This window comes from Astatotilapia calliptera, chromosome 3 (assembly GCF_964374335.1).
Source record: "Astatotilapia calliptera chromosome 3, fAstCal68.1, whole genome shotgun sequence".
Lineage (NCBI taxonomy): Eukaryota > Metazoa > Chordata > Actinopteri > Cichliformes > Cichlidae > Astatotilapia > Astatotilapia calliptera.
In genome coordinates this window covers 30,811,689-30,832,622 of record NC_137424.1, presented here as the reverse complement: position 1 = coordinate 30,832,622, position 20,934 = coordinate 30,811,689, and the positions used below count along the sequence as shown (strand labels likewise).

Here is a 20,934-nt window from a genome sequence, read left to right as displayed (position 1 = left end):
GTTTCTGAAGTCCCAATTTGAAACATTGAGCTAAACATTACTTCCCTCTTGGTTGCAATAAATGTTAAAAGATGTAAGAGTTTATTTCCAGATTGACAACAGGAGGAGGCTAGTCTTTGGTTGATTGGTGAGGGAAGAAAACTGTGAGAAGTGTTGTGGAGCAGCATGTAATGGAATGTACTCAGATAGCAACAAACGTTTGCAAACCTCTTTGGGCCACAACAAGTCGTGAATGACGGCATTGGCTCATCGGGTAAGTCTGACTGCCTTTAGTCACAGGGTTACCTTTGGTGGGTCACATGCAGGTACTGTTGCAGGTATGTTGTAGCTTTTGGGCCACATTACACTTCTTGTAGCCCATGTTAGGTCCCTTCAAGAACTTTGGCTCATACGAGTTTACCATTACTGTACAGTAATCGTGCTGTGCGTTCTGGAAGTAGCCCTAATTAGGCCAAGACGTGTCTGCTATTGAGACAAGTGACAAACTTATTTCATTAGCAGACAGGAGCTGATGTACAGCTAAAGTTGATGAGTTTAGAGGATCGAGGTGCGGCATCCACACGAGCTCCAGAGTGACAAACGTGGCATACAGGGACAGTTAAGCACAGGGATTATATCACGTAGGGAGCCATGACAGATTTATGATATGTACCTCTCATTCAAATTGCATCTCATAGCATCAACAAACTAATAAAACTCACTAATGAATTTATGCCGAAGACATTTTTGAAAGATAACAAGAAATGATGAAATAGCGAAACAAAATACCTGTAACACAATGGCAGATTTCATCTTTAAGGACTTGTGTTCACAGCAGTTATAAACTAAAGAAAATACGATCAGAGACACGACAGTCGCAGAGAATCACAGCCAGTTAAGTTGAACACATTTCTTCAGAGAAATCAATAACTTCATTTTTTCATACAACTTATTTGGTAAGTTGCCCGGTGGTTACTGGACAGTGCGCTCAAACCACTCTGAGAAGGATGTAGTGTATACTGAACTTTATTGCAGTCAGTTTCAATTTTAAACCATGTTTATCACTGCTGAGCCACTACTCACTCGGTGAGTTTATGAGAAAAAAGCTGAATAACTGGGTCTTTTCAAGCAGATACTCACATATTCTCTCCATAAAAGAAAAATATAGTACAAAATCTTTTTAATTTTAACTGGTTATACAACCATCCAGTATTTTAGTTTTAGCTAATTCTTTAGTCAGTCTTGTTATTTACCAAGTGATCTCAGCTGGGTAGTGAGATAAAAAATGCTAAATTCTGGCCTTCGATAGTCACCTCCCGTTCCATCAGCAGCCATGCTTCCTTGTGCCTAGCTAATGGGGTGCCTTGCTGGGTGATCGTCATCATTTATTCCTGTCAGGTCAGATCCTGCTGGGGCCACAGCAATGCCAGACGTGATGAATGCTGCGTCACAAGAGCTGCTGATTATAAATGCTTCTAACCTTCCAACACCAAGGAGGAAAATGTTGCAAGTAAATCAGGGATTACGCATGAAAATGCAATGGAATGCAAGTGTTTGAGTAGGTTTGCGATTATGCAGACCTGAAGCGAAACATTTAGCATTGATATAAAAACAGGACCTTAGAACCTCAGGAACTTATTTGAAATACATGTCTTTTACTTGTTTTAATTAGAGAAAATAATGTGGGAATGCACTACTACTACTTCACATGGTAAGCCAATCCATCTGTCAATCCTGAATTCCACTTAAAGCAGTCTATCCACATCCAATAGCAGTACAGCTTTTCTGACTGAAAGGTCTGACTGATTGATTCTGGACTTGAAGGTGGTAATTGTCATCTAGTCACTTTTTTGGGGGGGTCATTGGTCAGTGAAGTCAACAGCATAGCATAATTTGCAAAAAGCAGAAAGACATAGAGCTGACCTTTCACCCCTTGGCTGGACCTAGGAAATTGGTCTGTAAAAGCAGTTAACAGAATTTTTGGTATTAAACAATCAGGAACTTTACATTGAAACATTATAGTAATCATCAAAATGAATAATCAATGTTTTTTTTTTTATCAAACATCCACTTGTTGCACACTATTGACTTCGGTATTGAGACAGTCGTCGATTGATTATATTTTGATGCACAGCACAGCTTGCTCGGCGACACAGTGTCACCAGTGTGTATCTAGTGAGTGAACTCCTTTATTAATTCAGTGCATCAATGCAGTCAGCAGCTGCTGAGGCTTTTGGAGGGACATATCTAGCTAAATCTGAGTGAATGACTAGCAATTATTAAAGGACTTCAGTTTGAAGCCTGCCATCACAACTGACCTCTGTCAATGTGTATTACAGGTGCAACTGAATCAGAGAATACTCTGATGAAGAGCCTCTTTTCCAAATACAACCTTAAGGTCCGACCAGCTCGTACCCCTGAAGAGAGGGTGGTGGTTCGCGTGGGCATGATCCTCACATCCTTCGTCGGACTGGTGAGGCCCAAAACCCCAACACAAAAGTACACACAGTAAACAGCAGGTCACTGCAGATTTAAAAAAAATCTAAATTCTAGCATAGTAGAATAAATTTAAACAAGGGCTGATTCTAATGGATTATAAGCCAGGTCTCCATCGACCCCTTTCGAGAACCCAGGACTGACTGTAACCCAGCATGATGTAACAGAAGTGTCGACCAGTTTAATGCTGATTCCCATCACCAAAATGTTTGCCATTAGCTGACAATTCACAAGAACGGTCGCCTTAAGGTGCTTTATGTTGTAAGGTAAAGACCCTACAGCATTTGGGAGAAAACCTCAACAAACTATGACTGCCTATGAACATCTGCTTTGTGACAGTGGTCAGAAAAAACTCCCTTTTAACAGGAAGAAACCACTCCCAACCACCTGTCCTTTAAGTAAGACTGCAGTCTGAACAAAATGAAGAGAGCAAAGCACTCCGTTGGCTAATACGTTATGAGGTCATGAAGATACAATGGAGCTTAATTATTTAAGGAACTATATATGAGAAGGATTTTACTTCTAGTCTGGATTTAGCAGAAATCCAGTGAAGAGAAGTTAATACTACTAGACGCTGTTACTGCTCTTTATGCAGTGTTCTGAATCGACTGACGGCTTTTCAGAGAGCTTGTAGAACAGCCTAATCATAAAGAACTCAAACTGTCTAGCCTAGAAGCTACATTCCTTTAATATCTTTTCCAAGATCTGAAAAGATGAATCTGTCATAATCGGACACATCAAAGTCTGTGACCATGCTACAGTAACTTCATGCTGGAACTCTTAGCCAGAGAGACGATGGTTTTTCTGTGGCTTTGCCTCTGAAATGTAAATGTAAAGCTTATCTTCCATATTCTCCACCATGAATGAATCCCAGTGCCATCTGAATTTAAATTCACAACCAGATGGCAAAAATGAGTACTACTACTGAGGTGTAGTGAAGTACTGTAGTTTTATTCATTCATGCTGGGAAATAGTGTTTAGTGGCATGCACTGATTGGGCTGCTGCCTGTGTGACTGCATTAAAGGATAAGCCGTACACACACACACTCACACACGGTCACTTTATGAGCTTTTTATTTTCCCCTTTACTCTCTTCTCCTAGGCAATCAAAAACCAACACACATAGTGCATCCACACACCCACACTCCTTACACCTCCACTCAAGGTCACGCTCTCTCTTCCACTCTCGTCACGTGGATCATCTTAAGCTGTGGAGTTGACCTGTCTTGAAAACTAACCCACTTGGATTCTTAGTTTGACAAGTAACTAGTCCAGCTGGGTAACTGCAGAGTTATTATTAACACTGGGCCTGATGGGTATTGATATGCAGGCAATGACATGTGTGAGGTAGCAAGATGTGTTTGCATGAGGAAGACATCCAACGTTTGCTGCCCCCACTCATGCTTTGGTCCCAGCTGTCCCAGTTGGGGTTTTAAATAGCAGGCCGAGGAGCAGAGAAGCTTAGCCAGAATTCATGACTTGACCTTCACATCATGGGTACAACAGTCCCACAATGCAATATGTCACATTTTGTACATGCAAAAATGCCACTCATGCAGCAAATCCCCTCATGTCTCTGCCTCTTAGTCCTTTTGTAAAAGAGTTGTTTAGAGACTACATGTGTCCCCTGCTTGTTAAGCTAAACTAATATCCCAGTGGTTCCAAAAATTCCCAAAACATTAAAAATTCCTCTGCAATAATGTTAACTAGTCGATTTAGTTAATAAGTCATTTAGACACCTTTGTAACAACAAGAGGTCGCGCCTAAACACAAACATAAACTACTCATTCAACCAATAGATTCAACTCCAAACCCTTCTTTCAATAAAGTGGTATTGCCTATCGCTGCAACATCATGTCGCCTGGCCTCAGGGCTGGACTGGGACAAAAAATCGGCCCAGGCATTTTGACTAGAGACGGGCCAACCAGGTATTACAGGAAAAGGCATAAAGCCTTTGAATGAAAACAGATGTACACCCTCTTGTTGGTATATGTATGATTTCTATACATTTTACATCAGATAAAAACTTTGGTTGTAAGATTCAGATAATTATTTTTTAAAAGCGAGACATTTTAAATGAGAATAAGAAAGAAAAGTATTTCTTTGTGCCCCCCTTTCCCTGTTAATGCCCTACCTGGCCCCCCTGGCAAAACTTTGCTAGACCCGCCCCTGCATAGTTACCAGCTGTCAGCTACGTAAAAAAGGATCCTGGTGTTATTTGTCTCTCATAAACAGTTCATAACTTCCCTTCAACTCATTCATGTCACCTAAAAGGTAAACCTGTTTCTCCATCACCTGTTCAGCTCTGATGATTCAGTAAGGACATCTCCTGGTTTCATCTTCATGTTTCCCTCTCACCACATATACAAACAGACATCATGACCAGCAGCTTTACAGCTGTGGCTCCAGCAAACATCAGCTGATAGTAGAAATTAATATTAAATAAATTTTAACAACAGCTGATCAAGCTTAAACGTGCTGCTGTTGTTTACCGCGACATCCGCTGGTTTCCTGTTTCTGGCGCAAAGTGAGCGATAAACAAACAAGAGAGACGATCAGCTGATCATTGATCAGTTTCATGATTGAAGTAGCTGTGCAGCATAAACACACAGAATAAATCCAGCTTTGTGTGTTTTTCCATTATAGCTAAACTACGGGACAAACTGTGTTCCTTCTCAGCTCAATACGAAACGCATAATGTTTTCTCTGAATGAGGGACCATTCCATTTTTTAAGGAGCCGTTGGCAACTCTACTAACCTTATGAATAAAATAAAGTTCACTATCAGTAACATCAAAGCACCCACCCAGCTGTATAGAAACTCCGTCATGCTAGCTAGCACGCAGTACGAGTTATTGTAACTGACTGTAAAAAGTCAGCACAATGAAAATAAACTCCACCTAAACTTGGTTTATATCTGACCCAGATAGACTGCAGGTCATAACTTCTTACCTGAAGTTCAGTTCACCTGACACTCGGACCAGCGGCCGCCTCGGGTCTCTGCTCCTCCTGCCTCTCCTTCCCTCATCCACCTGCTGGCCTCTGTGGAAGCTCTGCCACAGCCACCACCAAACAACTGAGTTATTTTTACACATCAGCCAGCATCTGGCCAATCCACCACCTCTCATTGTTCATGCCGTTACAAAAACAAAACAAAACAAAACAAAAAAAACATCGGCCCATAAAAACGAAAAATCAAACGCAAATGATGCCCGATGGCCAGTCCAGCTATGCCTGGCCTGTTGGAACAAATGGTTTTAACTATATAAAGGCGCTTACTACAAAGTTCACCACTGAGTGTATGTCATGGCTGTCTGATCACAGTGATGTAACAAACACATTTCCAGAGGCAAAAAATGACACAGGTATTAACATTAACAGTATGAACTACTAAAACTTAACTTTTAACCTGGTTTTAACTTTGAACTGTATGTATTATTTAGATATCTTTTAGACATCACACTGTACTTGCTGTCCTTCCATCAAAAGGTTAAGGCTGAAAGACGAACAAATAAAAAATTTTGAACCACATTGAGGTTCGATTAACCTCAGTAGAATGTATCCTGACTGTGGGGGGAAGTCCATGCAGTATGCACACTCCACACAGAAAGCCCTCAGCTGGCAGCATAGTCTAAACCAGGGGTGGGGGAAGTCCAGGCCTCAAGGGCCGGTGTCCTGCAGGTTTTAGATATCACCCTGGGTCAACACACCTAACTCAAATGATTAGTACATTACCAGGCCACTGGAGAACTTCAAGACATGTTGAGGAGGTCATTTTGCCATTTAAATAATCTTTGTTGGATCAAGGACGTATCTAAAAACTGCAGGACCCTTGAGGTCTGGAGATCCCCCACCCCTGGTCTAAACCAAAAACCTTCTTATTATGAGGCAACAGTGGTAACCAATTCTTGCAATTAAATGCTTGCAACAACCTAAAAACCTAACTTTTCATGCAAATGGAAGGCTTTTCATAGACTGATGATTGACTAACCGGATTTAGTCCATTAAACTGATGGATGGTGTTTGGTGGGAATGGTACTTACAGCACTTTTCTGCTTTTGCTGAGCACTCAAAGTGCTTTCTTATTATAAGCCCCATTCACAAACCTATTTCTACACCTAAGAGCTGTTTTAAAACCTGTCTTTCACATTTCATTGAATGCTTTGCAGGCAAATTAGGATTCAGTATCTTAACCACAGATACGTTGACATGCACCTTAGAGAAACTGAGGATTGAACCACTGACCTTCTGATTAGTAGACAACCTGCTCTGCCTCCTGTACCACAGCTGCCCTGAATACCATTTTTCAAACTCTCACCACCACAAAACCTGTAATGCCATTAGGGTGTTCTTTGTGCATAACTCTGTATCTGTATCCCTACAAAATGAAAAACGATCTGAAGCAAACAGTTATGAAGTACATACTGAAATGCATATTTTCGCATTTTTATAACAGAATATGAAAAATGAAGAAATGAGCACCACTGTTGTCATGAATCTGGTGAGTCTATTTGCATGCCTGCTCGTCATACTTGCAAATTGAAGTAAATCTTAAGCCGATAGAATGAATTATCCAACAGCTTTCTGAGTGTACTCTAACTGAAAAACTCTTTCACATCACACTGAGCAGCTCATCCGTGACTCCTACTCCAGTGGCAGTATGTTTATTAACACAGGGCCTCGTCTTTCGAGTACAGCTCAGTGCCAATGCACACTGTGCATATAATCAGTAGAACAGTTGGAGTAGTCATAATAGCAGGCAAAATGAAAAAATATGCAAATTGTGTTTTGTTATGCAAGGACAAATGCACAGGGAAGCCATCCCTGTGGAATCTAATTACAGAAGTGGAGAAATGAAAGATAAAGTGATACAATGACAAATTGGTTGCATTTGTTAAAGCAAAGTTTCTGCTTGCTGTCATTTTCTGCTTTAATCCCAACTCTTTTCATGGACTTGTGGATAATAACATCCCTACGTATTAAAAAAAAAAAAAAAAACTTTTATAAAAATGTTCAAACAGGAATGGACAGATTATCGGTTGTCATGGAAACCGAAGGAGCACAATGGGATTCAGGTGCTACGCATCCCCTCTGGGAAGGTTTGGCTTCCTGACATCGTCCTCATCAATAAGTAAGTATCAGCATTGCAACTTGCATTAGCATTAGCATTAACGTTAACATTAACAAAGACTTGAAAGGAGAACGTTTTTGATCTCTTTGTTCCATTTTCGTATTTGTATGCAGTGTTTGCAACCTTTTGTACTTACTAATTTACCCCTACCTGAGTGAAATAAACAAGTGTTGCCATATAGTAAATATTTTCATATCAAATCCGTATCCATCGTACTATATTGTTTTGAAATTGGACAAATTGCATACCCCTGTAGCTTGTAGCTGCAGGCCACTGGAGACTAGGTGATGGGCCAGGTAAATTATAGTAGTGCTCATGTGTATTGGAAAAACTATATAACACAGCATTAAATTAAAGATTTAGATACTCAGAACAGCAAGTTTAGTCTTTTCCCCATATTGGCTCACGCAGACACGCTCCCATTAACACCACTGTAAATATCCCCACTGCTCCATTCATCAACACTTTATAGGCAATTAAGCAGCATGGCTCCCTAATAACTGAGCTGATAGCACCGCTCAGCTACTTCAGCTTGTGAGGCGTTCATTTGGAACCGCACGGATACACACAAATATGCACGTCCACACAAATGCAAATTTGCGCGTGCTTCTCTTGGGTTGTTCAATGCCGGCCATTTTAGCAGCAGCACTTTCACAGGGACAGATTTTTAGGAGGGCCCGGGGTAAAGACACAAGCTTCTCATTGTTCAATTATCAGAGACATAAAACTCAAACACTGTACACTGACAGAAGGCTAAATCTGTGTCTAATTGACTTGATGTCTTTGTTGTGCATTGTGTTATGAGCCCGACAGCTTAGTATAGGAACAACATTAGCGCTGCACTTACAGTCAAAGTGCTCCATAAAAAGTGTGCAAAGAATCTCCATTTAATGCCAATTACAATGTTTAGATGTGGGAGTGGAGCTAAATGTTCATATTCTACACAGCCGTGACTTTGCCTTGTCTGTCTCTTTCTAAGCTTTGTCAGAGGAACTGAGATGATAACAAAACAAAGACTACAACTGAGATGCAAACTTTGATTGCTGCTATTTTGCAACTTTATAACTTAAGTCAGCAGCATAGAGAGTTGTTATTGCTTCAGTACTCTAATAATGCCTTGGTGGTGCAGCTGCGGAACAGAGACACCTCACTGTTTGTCACATTTTAGTTTATGCTGCCTGGATTTCCTCACCAAGCCCTCTCAGCTATCTTTGTAAAAGCAAAGTCACAATAAACCATCCATCTCCAGCACAAAATAGATTACTTCCCATAGTACGGAGGGAGGGGGGGTGTCTCTGACCTTTACAGAAAAGTGAAACCAAAAAGTCATTTCTTGTTACAGTTTTACTCAATTGCTCTGTCACATTTTTGAAGTTTTCTTAAAAACACATTTTCCAAAGCAGATCATACATGGAGCAAAACACTATATAAATACAGACCTCTGATAAAGAAAAGAAAAAGTTTTCACAGAACTTTGTGGAGTATGTTCTTAGTGCATCTATAGAAATTAAGACAGTAAATAGCAGCCAGATGTCACCAGCCTAATGCAATTGAGGAACTGATCATCAGCAAGTGTCACCGTGTCTCTAAAAAGTAGAAGTTTTGGCAGTTTGCAGGTCTGGAGCATTCAGCTGTGTGTTAACACAATGCCAAGGAGGTAAAACATCAGCAACGATCTTAGAGAAGCAATTGTTGCAACACATATAAGTGAAACTAATGACAAATGCAGGGACTTTTCGTCTAAGAAGAGTCTTATTTAACTGTTAGACAACAGAACAAATGCAATTCATTTGACACAATACAATTTGTGCTATGTTTCAAGATATGTTATGGAATTCTGTGATATGTCACCATCCATAACATACTACAGATTACCTCAACATATAACATGTGATATAGTTTGATTTATTAACCAAAACTGGCTAATTTGTATTTCATGTTTTGTTTTCAGTAATGATGGACAGTTTGATGTGGCCCTGCATGTCCATGTTCAGGTTTACAGTAATGGCAGGGTAACCTGGACTCCCCCTGCTCTGTACTGCAGTTCCTGTGGAGTCAAGGTAATTTACACAGATCTACTATGTATTTATCTTCCATCCAGTTTCGTCTAAGCTTGGACGTTGTTTCCAACTCGTTTAAATGCCAGTTTTTTGTGTCTAGGTAACATATTTCCCATTCGACTGGCAGAACTGCACCATGCAGTTTCGCTCTTACACATATGACTCAACAGAAATCGACCTGCAGTATGCCCTGAATTCAAAAGGCAAGGAGATTCGGGAGATCCAGCTGGACGAGTCTTTCAGTGGTGAGCACTCATGACGTGATACATATATTCTTAAGTAGAAGTACTTCAGATGTATTTTCATGTTACTGTATATTCAAAGCATCGCATTTTTGCATAACCCCTTCTTGTGGTTTGCAAATGTGTTGCTAGTGTAATACGATTACTAAATGCGCTAAAATTAATAGAAATCTAAGCTGTGGATGTTTCTCTAGAGAGTGGTGAGTGGTACGTAAGACACAAGCCAAGCAGGAAGAACACATTTGATGACGAATATGAGGAAATGACTTTTTACCTGATCATCGAGAGGAAGCCTCTGTACTACATCATCAACATCATCATCCCTTGCATCCTGATTACTATCATCGCCATCTTCAACTTCTATCTGCCTCCCGATGCAGGTAAACACTTTACAGAAATTGCTTTCAGATCACTTGATGACTATGAATTAAAGCTCTCTTTATGTGATCGTTATCGTTATGTTATCGTAAACAAGCTCCACCTTGATGTAAAACTGCTAATACCATTTCCCAATTGAGTTTGTGTGGTCGGTTTAAAATGGGCAATCAGGCATTTAGCTAATTATAAACGGATCCAATTTCAGATTAGATAGGTGCTTCGTGGAACACAGTTGAATTGATAACCTTTAAAATGAAGGAGGTAGAAAAACAGCTTAGAGCAATCGGCTTGACTCTGTCCTTTCCCTTATACGCTTACCTTTATGTTTGGACAAGCCTGCTCATTGGGTACATTGATTGATTAGGACACACATATGCAAAATACAACCTGAGATATTAAAGTTTGACTTAGTACAAAACCCACAGATGTGCAAATATGCATGAACCTCAATAAGGTACACAGATCGGAACATAACATACTGCATTCCTGCATAGCTGCATTAATATTCATTGACATGATACTGTCATTATGCATTGATGTAGGCATGTATTTTAGTATATAAATATATTAAACATTGATAAAGTTATTATTTTCTTGAACAATGATGTAGGCCTATTTTTAGGAGTTTAAAATAGCTATAAAAAGTCATTTTAACACTCTGTAATATTTTTATTTAAATTTTTTGGAACGTGTGGGAAAAAAGTATTGCAGAAAATGTCTGATTAGGATAACTGCTAAACGTATCATAGTTTACTGACCAGTGTGTGCCATCTGCTTTGTTCACTGAAAAAAGAAACCAGGCAAGTGACCTTTAAAAACAACCACTAAGAGTCTTATTGGGATGATCAAGCAAAAGCTTCTTTTTGCTGCTCCCGTATTCACAAGTGGTCGCCACCAGAGATGTATCTGCATATTTGATTGGCGGAACTTTCTGCTGAATCGCCTTCCTGATGCAACCCTCACAGGGATTTGTGTCTCCTACTAGTCTTGAACCAGGGTCATATGAAATGACTGATTTGAACACGCAGTAAAGGGACACATAAACAGCACAGGGAATCGTAGGGTTTGTTTTTTAATCTCCTCCAGTTTTACATTAATTTTCCAGTGATGCAGAAAGAGATGCTTTGCTTCTCAGTGAGAGGCCACAAACTGCTCTCTTAACCTACCAGCTCAACCCTTCTGGGCCCTGTACTATGAAGCAAGTTCAGCATACCCAGGATGCCTTTCTGTTATCTGGATTCATTTACCCCAACGCTGACAGTCAGGATAAGCCGTCACACGGAGTTGGTTAGCAACTTGCTAAATTAACCCTGGGTCTTGGTGTAAATCGTTTGCAGCCAACAGAAAGAAATCCATGCATCCATCCACTCGCTTCCGCTTGTCCTTTTCAGGGTCGCGGGGGGCGCTGGAGCCTATCCCAGCTGTCATAGGGTGAGAGGCGGGGTACACCCTGGACAGGTCGCCAGTCTGTCGCAGGGCCAACACACAGAAACGGAAATACATTAAATTTAAATAAAAAAGTTGTCTCTAAGAAACCAAGAGACATTAGATGCTACTGGAAAACCTTAAATCTTCCTATTGCATGTGCACAGAGGTCTGAGGGATCCACCAGGACTGGTAATGCAATTCTATTGGAGAACTAAGTTGATCTCTAATTTTGCAGGAGATTAGATAAGCATAAAGCATAAATTATCATGTGATGCACCCAGGTAAGACGTGAACCACTTTTGCAGTAGATAAAACTGCAGGTTAACCCCGAAGTTACCTTGGTGATGAAATCTGGCCTCGTAGTACAGGCCTGTGGTCATTTACAAACACAGTTCGTACACAGTTTGTACGTGACCACGGAATGAACTAAAGAGCCAATGCTGTGTCACCCAATCAGCCTCACTTAGAATGGGAGATGAATTTTTCATTAGCATCATTGCTAGTAAATTACATTCACCAGATGCTCCTCGAATCTCAGTGAGTTGAAAATGGAACAAACCTTGGCCCGGTAAAGCTTAATGAGTCGTAACACAGGAACAAGAAATGCGCTGTTTCTGACTTTCCTAAATAATTGTGTTTTTTTTTCTTTGCAAGGTGAGAAGATGGGTTTGTCAATCAATGTGCTGCTCACCCTCACCGTGTTCCTGCTGCTGCTGGCTGATAAGATCCCCGAGACCTCGCTGGGTGTTCCCATCATCGTCAACTACATCATGTTTACCATGGTCCTGGTCACATTCTCTGTCATCCTCAGCGTAGTTGTCCTCAACCTCCACCATCGCTCTCCCAACACCCACATGATGCCAATGTGGGTCCGCAAGGTGAGCGTACATTTCAGGGTCACACAAGCTTAATTTTTGCCTGCTTGGCACATCATCATACAAGACTTCTGAAAGGAAATAATATCTGTGTCTCTTAAGAAATAGTTTTTGTCTTTCTAGCATGTGTTGTTACAGTGTCTTGCATATATACTGTAGGTTGTTCATTTGTGCCAGAACAGCCCAGAAGCACAAGCAATCTTTCTTTCTGTTGTCAGAGGTTTTGTCAGAATACCACCTTTCATTTGCATTGTGAAAATACGTTAAGGCAAGTCATTAAGTGGCCAGCATGTCTGTGAGGAGAGCTGGAAAGGACAGGGGGATATTGGGAGGCTATGTGATAAATGAAAAAAACTTCTAAACATTGAATTATCTGTCAGCAAGGAAGTAGAGCAAGCGGTAGGTTAGGACCATCAACTCTAATTAGTGTGACCCAAGAGACCATCTATCTATCTATGCAACTCCAAGGTGAGTTGCATTTCCAACTTCAACAAGACTTCAATATGTTATATGTTTTGTTTAAATTACAGTTCAAAAACACCAGATAATTGCAACAAGACATTGCACGAATGCTAAAGAGACTTTAATGTAATGTCCATATTTTTAGACACACATTTTTCCATATTAGAAATTGGTTGAATGTAGTGAATCATATATACAACCAAGCTACACCTACCAACTTCCTTCAAGCATGACTACTCCTGATAGTCACAGGCCAAGCAATGATCTTTTTAGGACACTTTTATTACAAATCTTAGAAAGTAGATTCAGTCCATTTGCAGGTTGCGTCCAGATCAACAGAATTAACTTTCTGTGAATTAACTTTATTTTGTACTCAGTCAGATGGTCATGGAATATATGTCACGACTGGGGCAGCAGCCATGTGATGTGTGGAAGGAGGACTCAAATGCAGCACTTATTCAGATGTGAGGGTGATTTATTAAGAATACCGAACATAAAGTGGGGATGGCAAAACAGAACTAAGGATGACCTAAACTGGGAGAAACTGAACCAAAGAGCAACAAACCTGAACATGAAGGGAGGACAGCAGGGAGAGCACGCAGGGGATTCACAGAGTAATGCAGAGGCAAACACACACTATAAATACACAGAGGGACACTGGGAAATCACACACACAGGTGGGAGACACAGCTGGACCTGATTAACCTGACGAGACAGGGGAACACTAACACCAGGGACCAACAGGGGGAGCACAAACCCAGAAACCCACTATCTAAAACACAAAACACAAACCATTCAAAAACAGCCCACAAACAATAATGAAAATAATAACAATAAATACACCAAACACAAAATCACTGAGTCACGGACTCAGGATCATGACAATATAAAAGGCAGAATCTCCAGACTGATCAACAGCTTCCTCATACAAGCTGTTAAAATGTTGAACTCCTGATTAGGATATGTACAGTAAATGCACTACAAGTCAAAAGTTTGGACACATCTTCTCAGTTAATGGTTTTTCTTTATTTTTAACACTTTCTACATTGTAGATACAAACTGAATACATGAAAGATATGAAGCAAGATGTATGGAATTATCTAGCAAAGAAAAAAGTGATAAATAACAAAATGTGTTTTATAGTTTAGATTCCTGAAAGCAGCCACTCTTTGCTTTGTTGACAGCGCTGCAAACCCTTGGCCTCGTCTCAGTGAGCTTGATGATGAAGCTGAAATGGTTTTCGGGGTTCATTTGTGGAATTTGTTGGCTTCTTAATGTGTGACCTAAACCCAATGGAGATGGTTTGGGGTGAGATGGACCCCAGAGTGAAGGCAAAAGGACCAACAAGTGCTCAGCATCTCTGGGAACTCCTTCAAGACTGACGACCTCATGAAGCTCATTGAGAGAATGCCAAGAGTGTGCAAAGCAAAGGGTGGCTACAGGGTCAGGCTGAGTTCAGACACTAGATTGTACATGAAAAGACCAATCATGAGATGTGGCTCACAGAAAAAGTACTACCTCTACTCCATAGTACCTCTACTTCCCCTTTAGTAAATTAATTGGGGAAAAAATTTTACTAATTTGATACAAAGAAGCTTATGAGTAACCTGAGGGTTAGGAAGTATATTTCTACATTGTGAACATGCATGAAAACTAAAATCAAGACTCCACCTCAAAAAATTATATTTTACCAGCAGTTGTTAGCATCTTGAAAATGGTCACTGTCTTGTATATTCAAATGGCTAATGGGTCATCATGTTAAAGACTGTGCACCTGAAATACATAAATTAAACTTTGGCATTAATTTGGCTTTGAAAGCTGTGTTAGCGTGGGTCGAGGCAGACTACTCAATTAGGTCCACATAGTTCTCGACACTTTAAACGTCATGTTATACCATTAACCTCCATCAGTTGCTGTTGCCCCCAGTGTACATTGTGTGAAGCTAATTACAGGCGTAAGTAGCAGCTCTGTGCTTTGGTCCAAGTTCTGTCATGGTTTCAGGGTACATTCACCACAGAAAGGCTCCCACACACTGGGCAGATTTCCGTGGCTTAATTGAACTGCTTGGCGCCGGATTGATGAGGAAAAGGAGGAGCATAGATTCTGTTTCACTCCTACTCGTGGGTAATTAAAGAAACAATAAAATGTGAAAGGAAGACATTTTTGGACGCAAAACATTAGAAAGAAACGAATGATTAATTTTGTATTTATTGTTTCTGTGTTTCAAAAGCCTAATTTAAGGCTGGTCAATCAGCCACTAAAAGAACAAATATTTAAGTTTAAGGAAAAAAACTTCCTGTAATGGCCACCAGTCCTAAAGTGAGTGTGTCTCAGAGAAAATGACCAAATTTATGTAGTAGGCTGTCTAGAGCCTGTTAAATGGTGTTTGTTTCCATATCTGATTTCAATATTAATCCCTATTAATGACTAGTATGAAATGTACTGGGGTAATTTTTTTATGGCCTAAAGTTATGTTTCTCCTTCAGCGTTTGCTTGTATTCAGACACAAAGCAGCTGGCTCTTCAGATTTCTGCTATGTATGCTTTTTGTTTAATCCCATTATTGCTTGCTAAAATTTGTTGCACATTTAATATCACAGTTAATTACTGATGCACCTGGTGACACAGCTAACAGTGACACTCCAAATATGGTCATATCCTATTTCAGCATTTCAGCCCATCTCTAGGTAGACATTAACTGTGCTGCTCTTTATTCCACCCCCATCTTGGTGGCTGAATTCAGTGTTTCGTTTTCTTTCTCCAGACAGTCACTACAGACGACTAGGACACCTCCTCCTTCTGTTCCATCACCAGGTGATGCTTTAGATGCTCTCGAGTGCAGAGCTTACGTCTCTCTGTGGTGTCTGCCCGAGCACCACACACACTCAACAGCAATACTATCAGAGTTTTAGCAGCCATTGTTGAGGAATACGGTCTTTGTAGATGAAGTGCTGCTCTCCGAGGTGCTGTTTCCTCTCTTATTTTCACTGCTCATTGTCAGCCAAGCTGTGGGAAATCAGACAGATGTCACACAGTATCAGTAAGGAAGACAGTTGAGAGACAATTGGGGATTTTCTGACATTTCTCTGCTTGATCTATGATAATTACTAACAATATTTTGAATGTCTAATTGATAGTGCCATTGTATCATTTCTATGGAAAATGTTCATAAATGTCCCAGTCAGTCCGTCTGTTTCTTTCGGCATTTCTGACTTGAAATCTCACACATTCCACTTCCACTCTGGCCTGAACAAACGCCTGAGAGAAAGATTTTCCTATAAATGCTCCATTTTCTTCACCAACGACTGTCTGTGACCATCTACTCTTTACTGCTGCTGTGGGAGTGAACAAAAATAGTAAAGTTTATTAAATTTTATTTAAATTACATTAAAAAAGGACCCTCCATCATGTCTCAGAGCTCTCAGTCAAGTCTATCAGGCTCCAGCGAGTGACTCACTGATGTGCTGCCTCGGACTGAGAGCTAGGAAACATGGCAGAAACAGCAGGTGAAACTGACGCATACTGGAAGTTGTATAAAGGCGTGGACGTTTGGTTGTAAATGAACTCAAAATCACTATTAAATTCGCTATTGAGTTTTTGCCAGTTTATGTTCCTCGCCAGGGGGCTATTATTGACATCCATCTGTCAATACTGGTGAGCCAGGAGTTCTTTCACAAAAAGAATATGAAAGCACTTCAAAGCGCAGATAGAGCAGCCATTTACAGCATTTATGATATTGATCAAGGCTAAAGTTCAACCCTGACGTGCTGTTTTATCATTGACTCCCTTGATATTGATATCAAAGGAGCTCCAAGTCCGACAGCTTCTGATGAAGACTCAACGCACTTAATTTTTATCATGTCCTATCAAACTGTTTTTTCTGTTTTAATTACACTCCCTTGTGCCCAGGACAGCCTGAATCCTTTACTGAAGTGCTTCACTGAAGCACACAGACTTATGTACTGTGTTCGAAGAAAACCTCGAAAGGAGACTTTGAAGAACTGGAAAGCATTACCCATTTAGTTTCTCCACCCACATCATTCAGCAGCAACTGCTTTCAAAGGTTATCTTACTGCAAAATTCAATATTTAGAACTATTTGTCATCTCTAATAGGCAAATACAGGGCAAGTGCACTCCAGCTGTCCCCTTAATCATGAAACAAGAATCCTAACAAATGGACTTTTAATGCCAGCAAAGATGATGGATCCATGAGGTGTGAGTGCTAACAAGCTATTGACTGAAAATATACAGCAAATAACCTTCTGTGGTCTTTTTTCAGCAAAAGAAATGCACATCTACACATTCATAAATGAATGCTATGAAATGCGTTTTTTAACATCTCGAAACTGCTAAATTCTGAAGATGAGCATAGAGTTTGCTCAGACAGGCCACAAAGAAAAGCCTAGCAACAATTCCAGCAAATGAACCAATCTCAGAGCCAGTCCACAGCATCTGAAGGCTAAGCTGATCTTATATAGGGTGCACTATTTAATCTAGAGAGGGCAGGAATCACCAGACATGCCACAATATGATATTAACACAATATTTCATTCATGATTCGATATTAATGTGACTTTTACTGTGTATTGAAATAACATATATTGCAAGTTATCAACTTTTTCTAGTCCAACTTATGCCCTTAAATTTAAACTAATCAATTAGCCAATCAGACAAAAGTTATCTTACTGAGATGAGATTTTTAAGCATACCAACCAAAAACCTGCCAGAAATGTTGCATGTTGGCAATTGCATGCAGTCTTTTTCTGATAATACAGCAATTCACTGTGATAAATTGTAGAAAATCAAATACATGTTAATGTCTACATAGTCAGAAATTCAAATTTAAGTAACTTCATAGGAATAGGAAATCCCAGTATCACATTTGCAAGCTGCTTTGCCACCGCCTCTACCCCAGCTCCTGCTTCTACATTTATCACTTTATACTTTGCATGTATGTGTGGAAGAGCAGGAAAACCCTAGAACAGAGCCATGCTGACAAATATGATAAATGGTAAATGGACTGATTCTTATATAGTGCTTTTCTACTCTCCCGGAGTACTCAAAGCGCTGTATACAACATGCCTATATATAAATGACTGCGCATGGAAACATGGTGTTTCGGCAACCCTGATGAAGGCCACAAGCCGAAAGTGTTGGTCTGCAAATAAAGCTGTTCCCTTGTGTTTTAAATGTTGCTGGAGTCTTCACCTCACCAGATCATTGTCCCCCTCCACGCAGTCTTGGAAGTAGGTGAGGTTGTTCCTAAAACCTGGGGATCTCTCCACATGGAAACAGTCTTCTGGCCGAACTGTCTTTAATGGGAATTGTAAAAGTATCTCTGTTCTTCTTTGCCTTTACTCTCCACCTAGATCTTCATCCACATGCTCCCTCCTTACCTGGGCATGCTGCGGCCAAAGGTGGAGACCCCCCTGTCTCTGGAGACCGTACCCCGCCGGGAAAAAAAAGTCACTGCAATTAGCATAGCTTCTGACGAATACTTCATCCGGAAACCTGACTCTTCCATTTTATTTCCCAAACCCAACAGGTAAAGCCAGGCTTATACGTGCACATGCTTGCTCTCGTGGTTGTGAGTGTGCCTGGATTTGGTTTAGCCTGCATGTTTGAAGAAAAAGCAAATGAACCCAGAAACAGCATGTGTGAAGTGGAGCAGGTGAACAGTTGTTGATTCAGGCAAAACCCGGACAGATGGATATGAAGAGATTCCATTCATCATTAGTAGGATGAGAAGCGACTGCTCTTGTCTCTGTTATGTCTTATGGGATTCTTGAAGTGAATCACATACTGGTATATAAGTTTAATTCCATTATATATATATATCATTAGATGCGTTTTCCAAATATTACTTTAGAAACAATACTTGTGCAGTAAAATAAGATCAAATACATTAAGAATAAACAAATTTGATTTGATGTCATGTCGAAATGGATTCAAATATATATCACTTTAGTGTCTACACAACCTTGCACTCATAGAAGTTCAGGTTTCCTCCTTAGCGCTTACCACCTCAACTTAAGACGAATTAAAATTCTGTTATATTTTAGGTGCTTTTTTCACTTTGAATTAAATTCAACAGTGTTTAAAAGCACAGAGCCTCTTGAACAGACAAACACCATATTTAAAGATACCAAATGCTACCATAATAGCAGCAGCTGCAGCACAAGAAGTAATTCCTCTCCTCTTCTGTCACCTATACGTGCACACATTTATTACATTGTGCTGCATAATATATTCTCTCAGTGAGGCCAACGAAATCTATCCAATGTTTTTTGGCTCACAATAAGGAAAAAGAAGAAGAAGAAGAAGAAGAAGAAGAAGAAAGAAGATCCCTGTTCATTAGCTATAAGGGCTTTTCTACACTACCTGAGAACATTTATTCAGAATATGAGAACCATCTCCACATTCTCACATATTTAGAGTCATGTGAAAACGAAGGTACACCCCGTTTCAATTCTAAGGTTCTATATATCAGGACATAATTATAAATGGTTCTAGAAATATTTAAATACAAGCTCAGATGACAAAAATACAACATATTACACAGTGTCATTATTTATTTAACAAAATCAAAACCAAAATATGTGTAAAGGAAAGTTATGGATGCACTTTAGCCCACTCATTTTTTTACAAAAATACTTAATTTTTTTGTGGCAGTTTTCCTGATGAGAGAATTGAAAAGACAACGTATATAAACACATGTGAAACGCCTGTATCATCCCATAATCCAATACAAGGTTTAACTAACTAAAAAAAGAATTGGGTCCAAAAACTATTTTCAGGTTTCTCTATTCCACACGGTCAGAAGTCTGCATACAGACTCAAATTAAACACTTAAATTGTTTAATAAACGGAGATGGAGGTTCCACATTGTCTTTTAACTTAACAAGGCTCGACTAAAATTTGCAGCTGTTCACTTGGACAAGCCGAGCCAGAAAGGTTTTATGGTCCAATGAGACAAACACTGAGCTATTTGGTACAATGACAGGAGGCATGTTTAGAATAAAGGTGAGGATTTAAAGGTAACACTGTACCAGCTGTGAGGCATGGTGGTGGTAGCATCATGCTCTGGGGCTGGTTTGCTGCCAGTGTTACTGGTTGATTCCACATTAAATGCATTAATTAAGGCTCAAGTTCATATAGTAGGTTATGTCTGAAGCCCTGGTTTCCCCAGCCTCCATCTGTCATTGCTCTTAATAAACTTTTATCACATCACATCTGTTCCTTCTCCTCCTGCATCTCCATTTTCATCTACACTGAGAGATCCAGGCAGTTTGTGTGTGTTTGTATTTAAATGCACTTTACTTCATCCACTATACTTTATGTACTTTTGCTATGCCAAAATATTTTACTAAATGCACTAAAATATCTTCTTTGAAGTCTCATATTGTCACATATTGTATCGATGCCCTTTCTACTGAAGCTTAAACTGTCAAATCATCATTTATGGAGCTGTTGCAAAGAAGGAACAGATTGGCTGTTTAAGATCTCCTTCTGTGAGGTCTTTCTGACCTTTGTTTTATTCAGTGACAGATGTCTGAGCGTCAGTAATGACTACTGCCAAGGTCTTATCTTTATTTAAAGTACTCTGAGATGTTACAATATATATATATATAGCTTTATAAACCCAAACACCTCCACTGAAACGCAGTTTGCAGGTTTACATCAAAAGTTCCACAGAGGGCTGCCGATGATGTTGAGTAAAGAGCTGGATGCAGGCCAGTGTTGCACAATTTGGCAACAAATTGAATTACAGTAACCCCAGTCTCGATCCTTTGTGCATGGAAATTCTTTGACCTTCCTTAAGTAGTTACATAGGGTGGGGACCTGTATGTCTTCCCAATCAGCCATACGACACTGTCAACTAAC

General features: G+C 39.9%; 1 protein-coding gene across 1 annotated transcript in view; it reads left to right on the top strand.

The window, feature by feature from the left end:
* The window catches only part of chrnb1 (cholinergic receptor, nicotinic, beta 1 (muscle)), a 28,319-nt gene that overhangs the window by 849 nt on the left and 6,536 nt on the right, over positions 1–20,934 (top strand). Inside the window, exons 2-9 of the mRNA XM_026161599.2 lie at positions 2,319–2,452; positions 6,931–6,975; positions 7,496–7,605; positions 9,557–9,665; positions 9,766–9,910; positions 10,102–10,287; positions 12,368–12,591; positions 18,420–18,595. Coding sequence (XP_026017384.1) covers positions 2,319–2,452; positions 6,931–6,975; positions 7,496–7,605; positions 9,557–9,665; positions 9,766–9,910; positions 10,102–10,287; positions 12,368–12,591; positions 18,420–18,595 — 1,129 coding nt within the window. The remainder of the gene's footprint in view (positions 1–2,318; positions 2,453–6,930; positions 6,976–7,495; positions 7,606–9,556; positions 9,666–9,765; positions 9,911–10,101; positions 10,288–12,367; positions 12,592–18,419; positions 18,596–20,934) is intronic.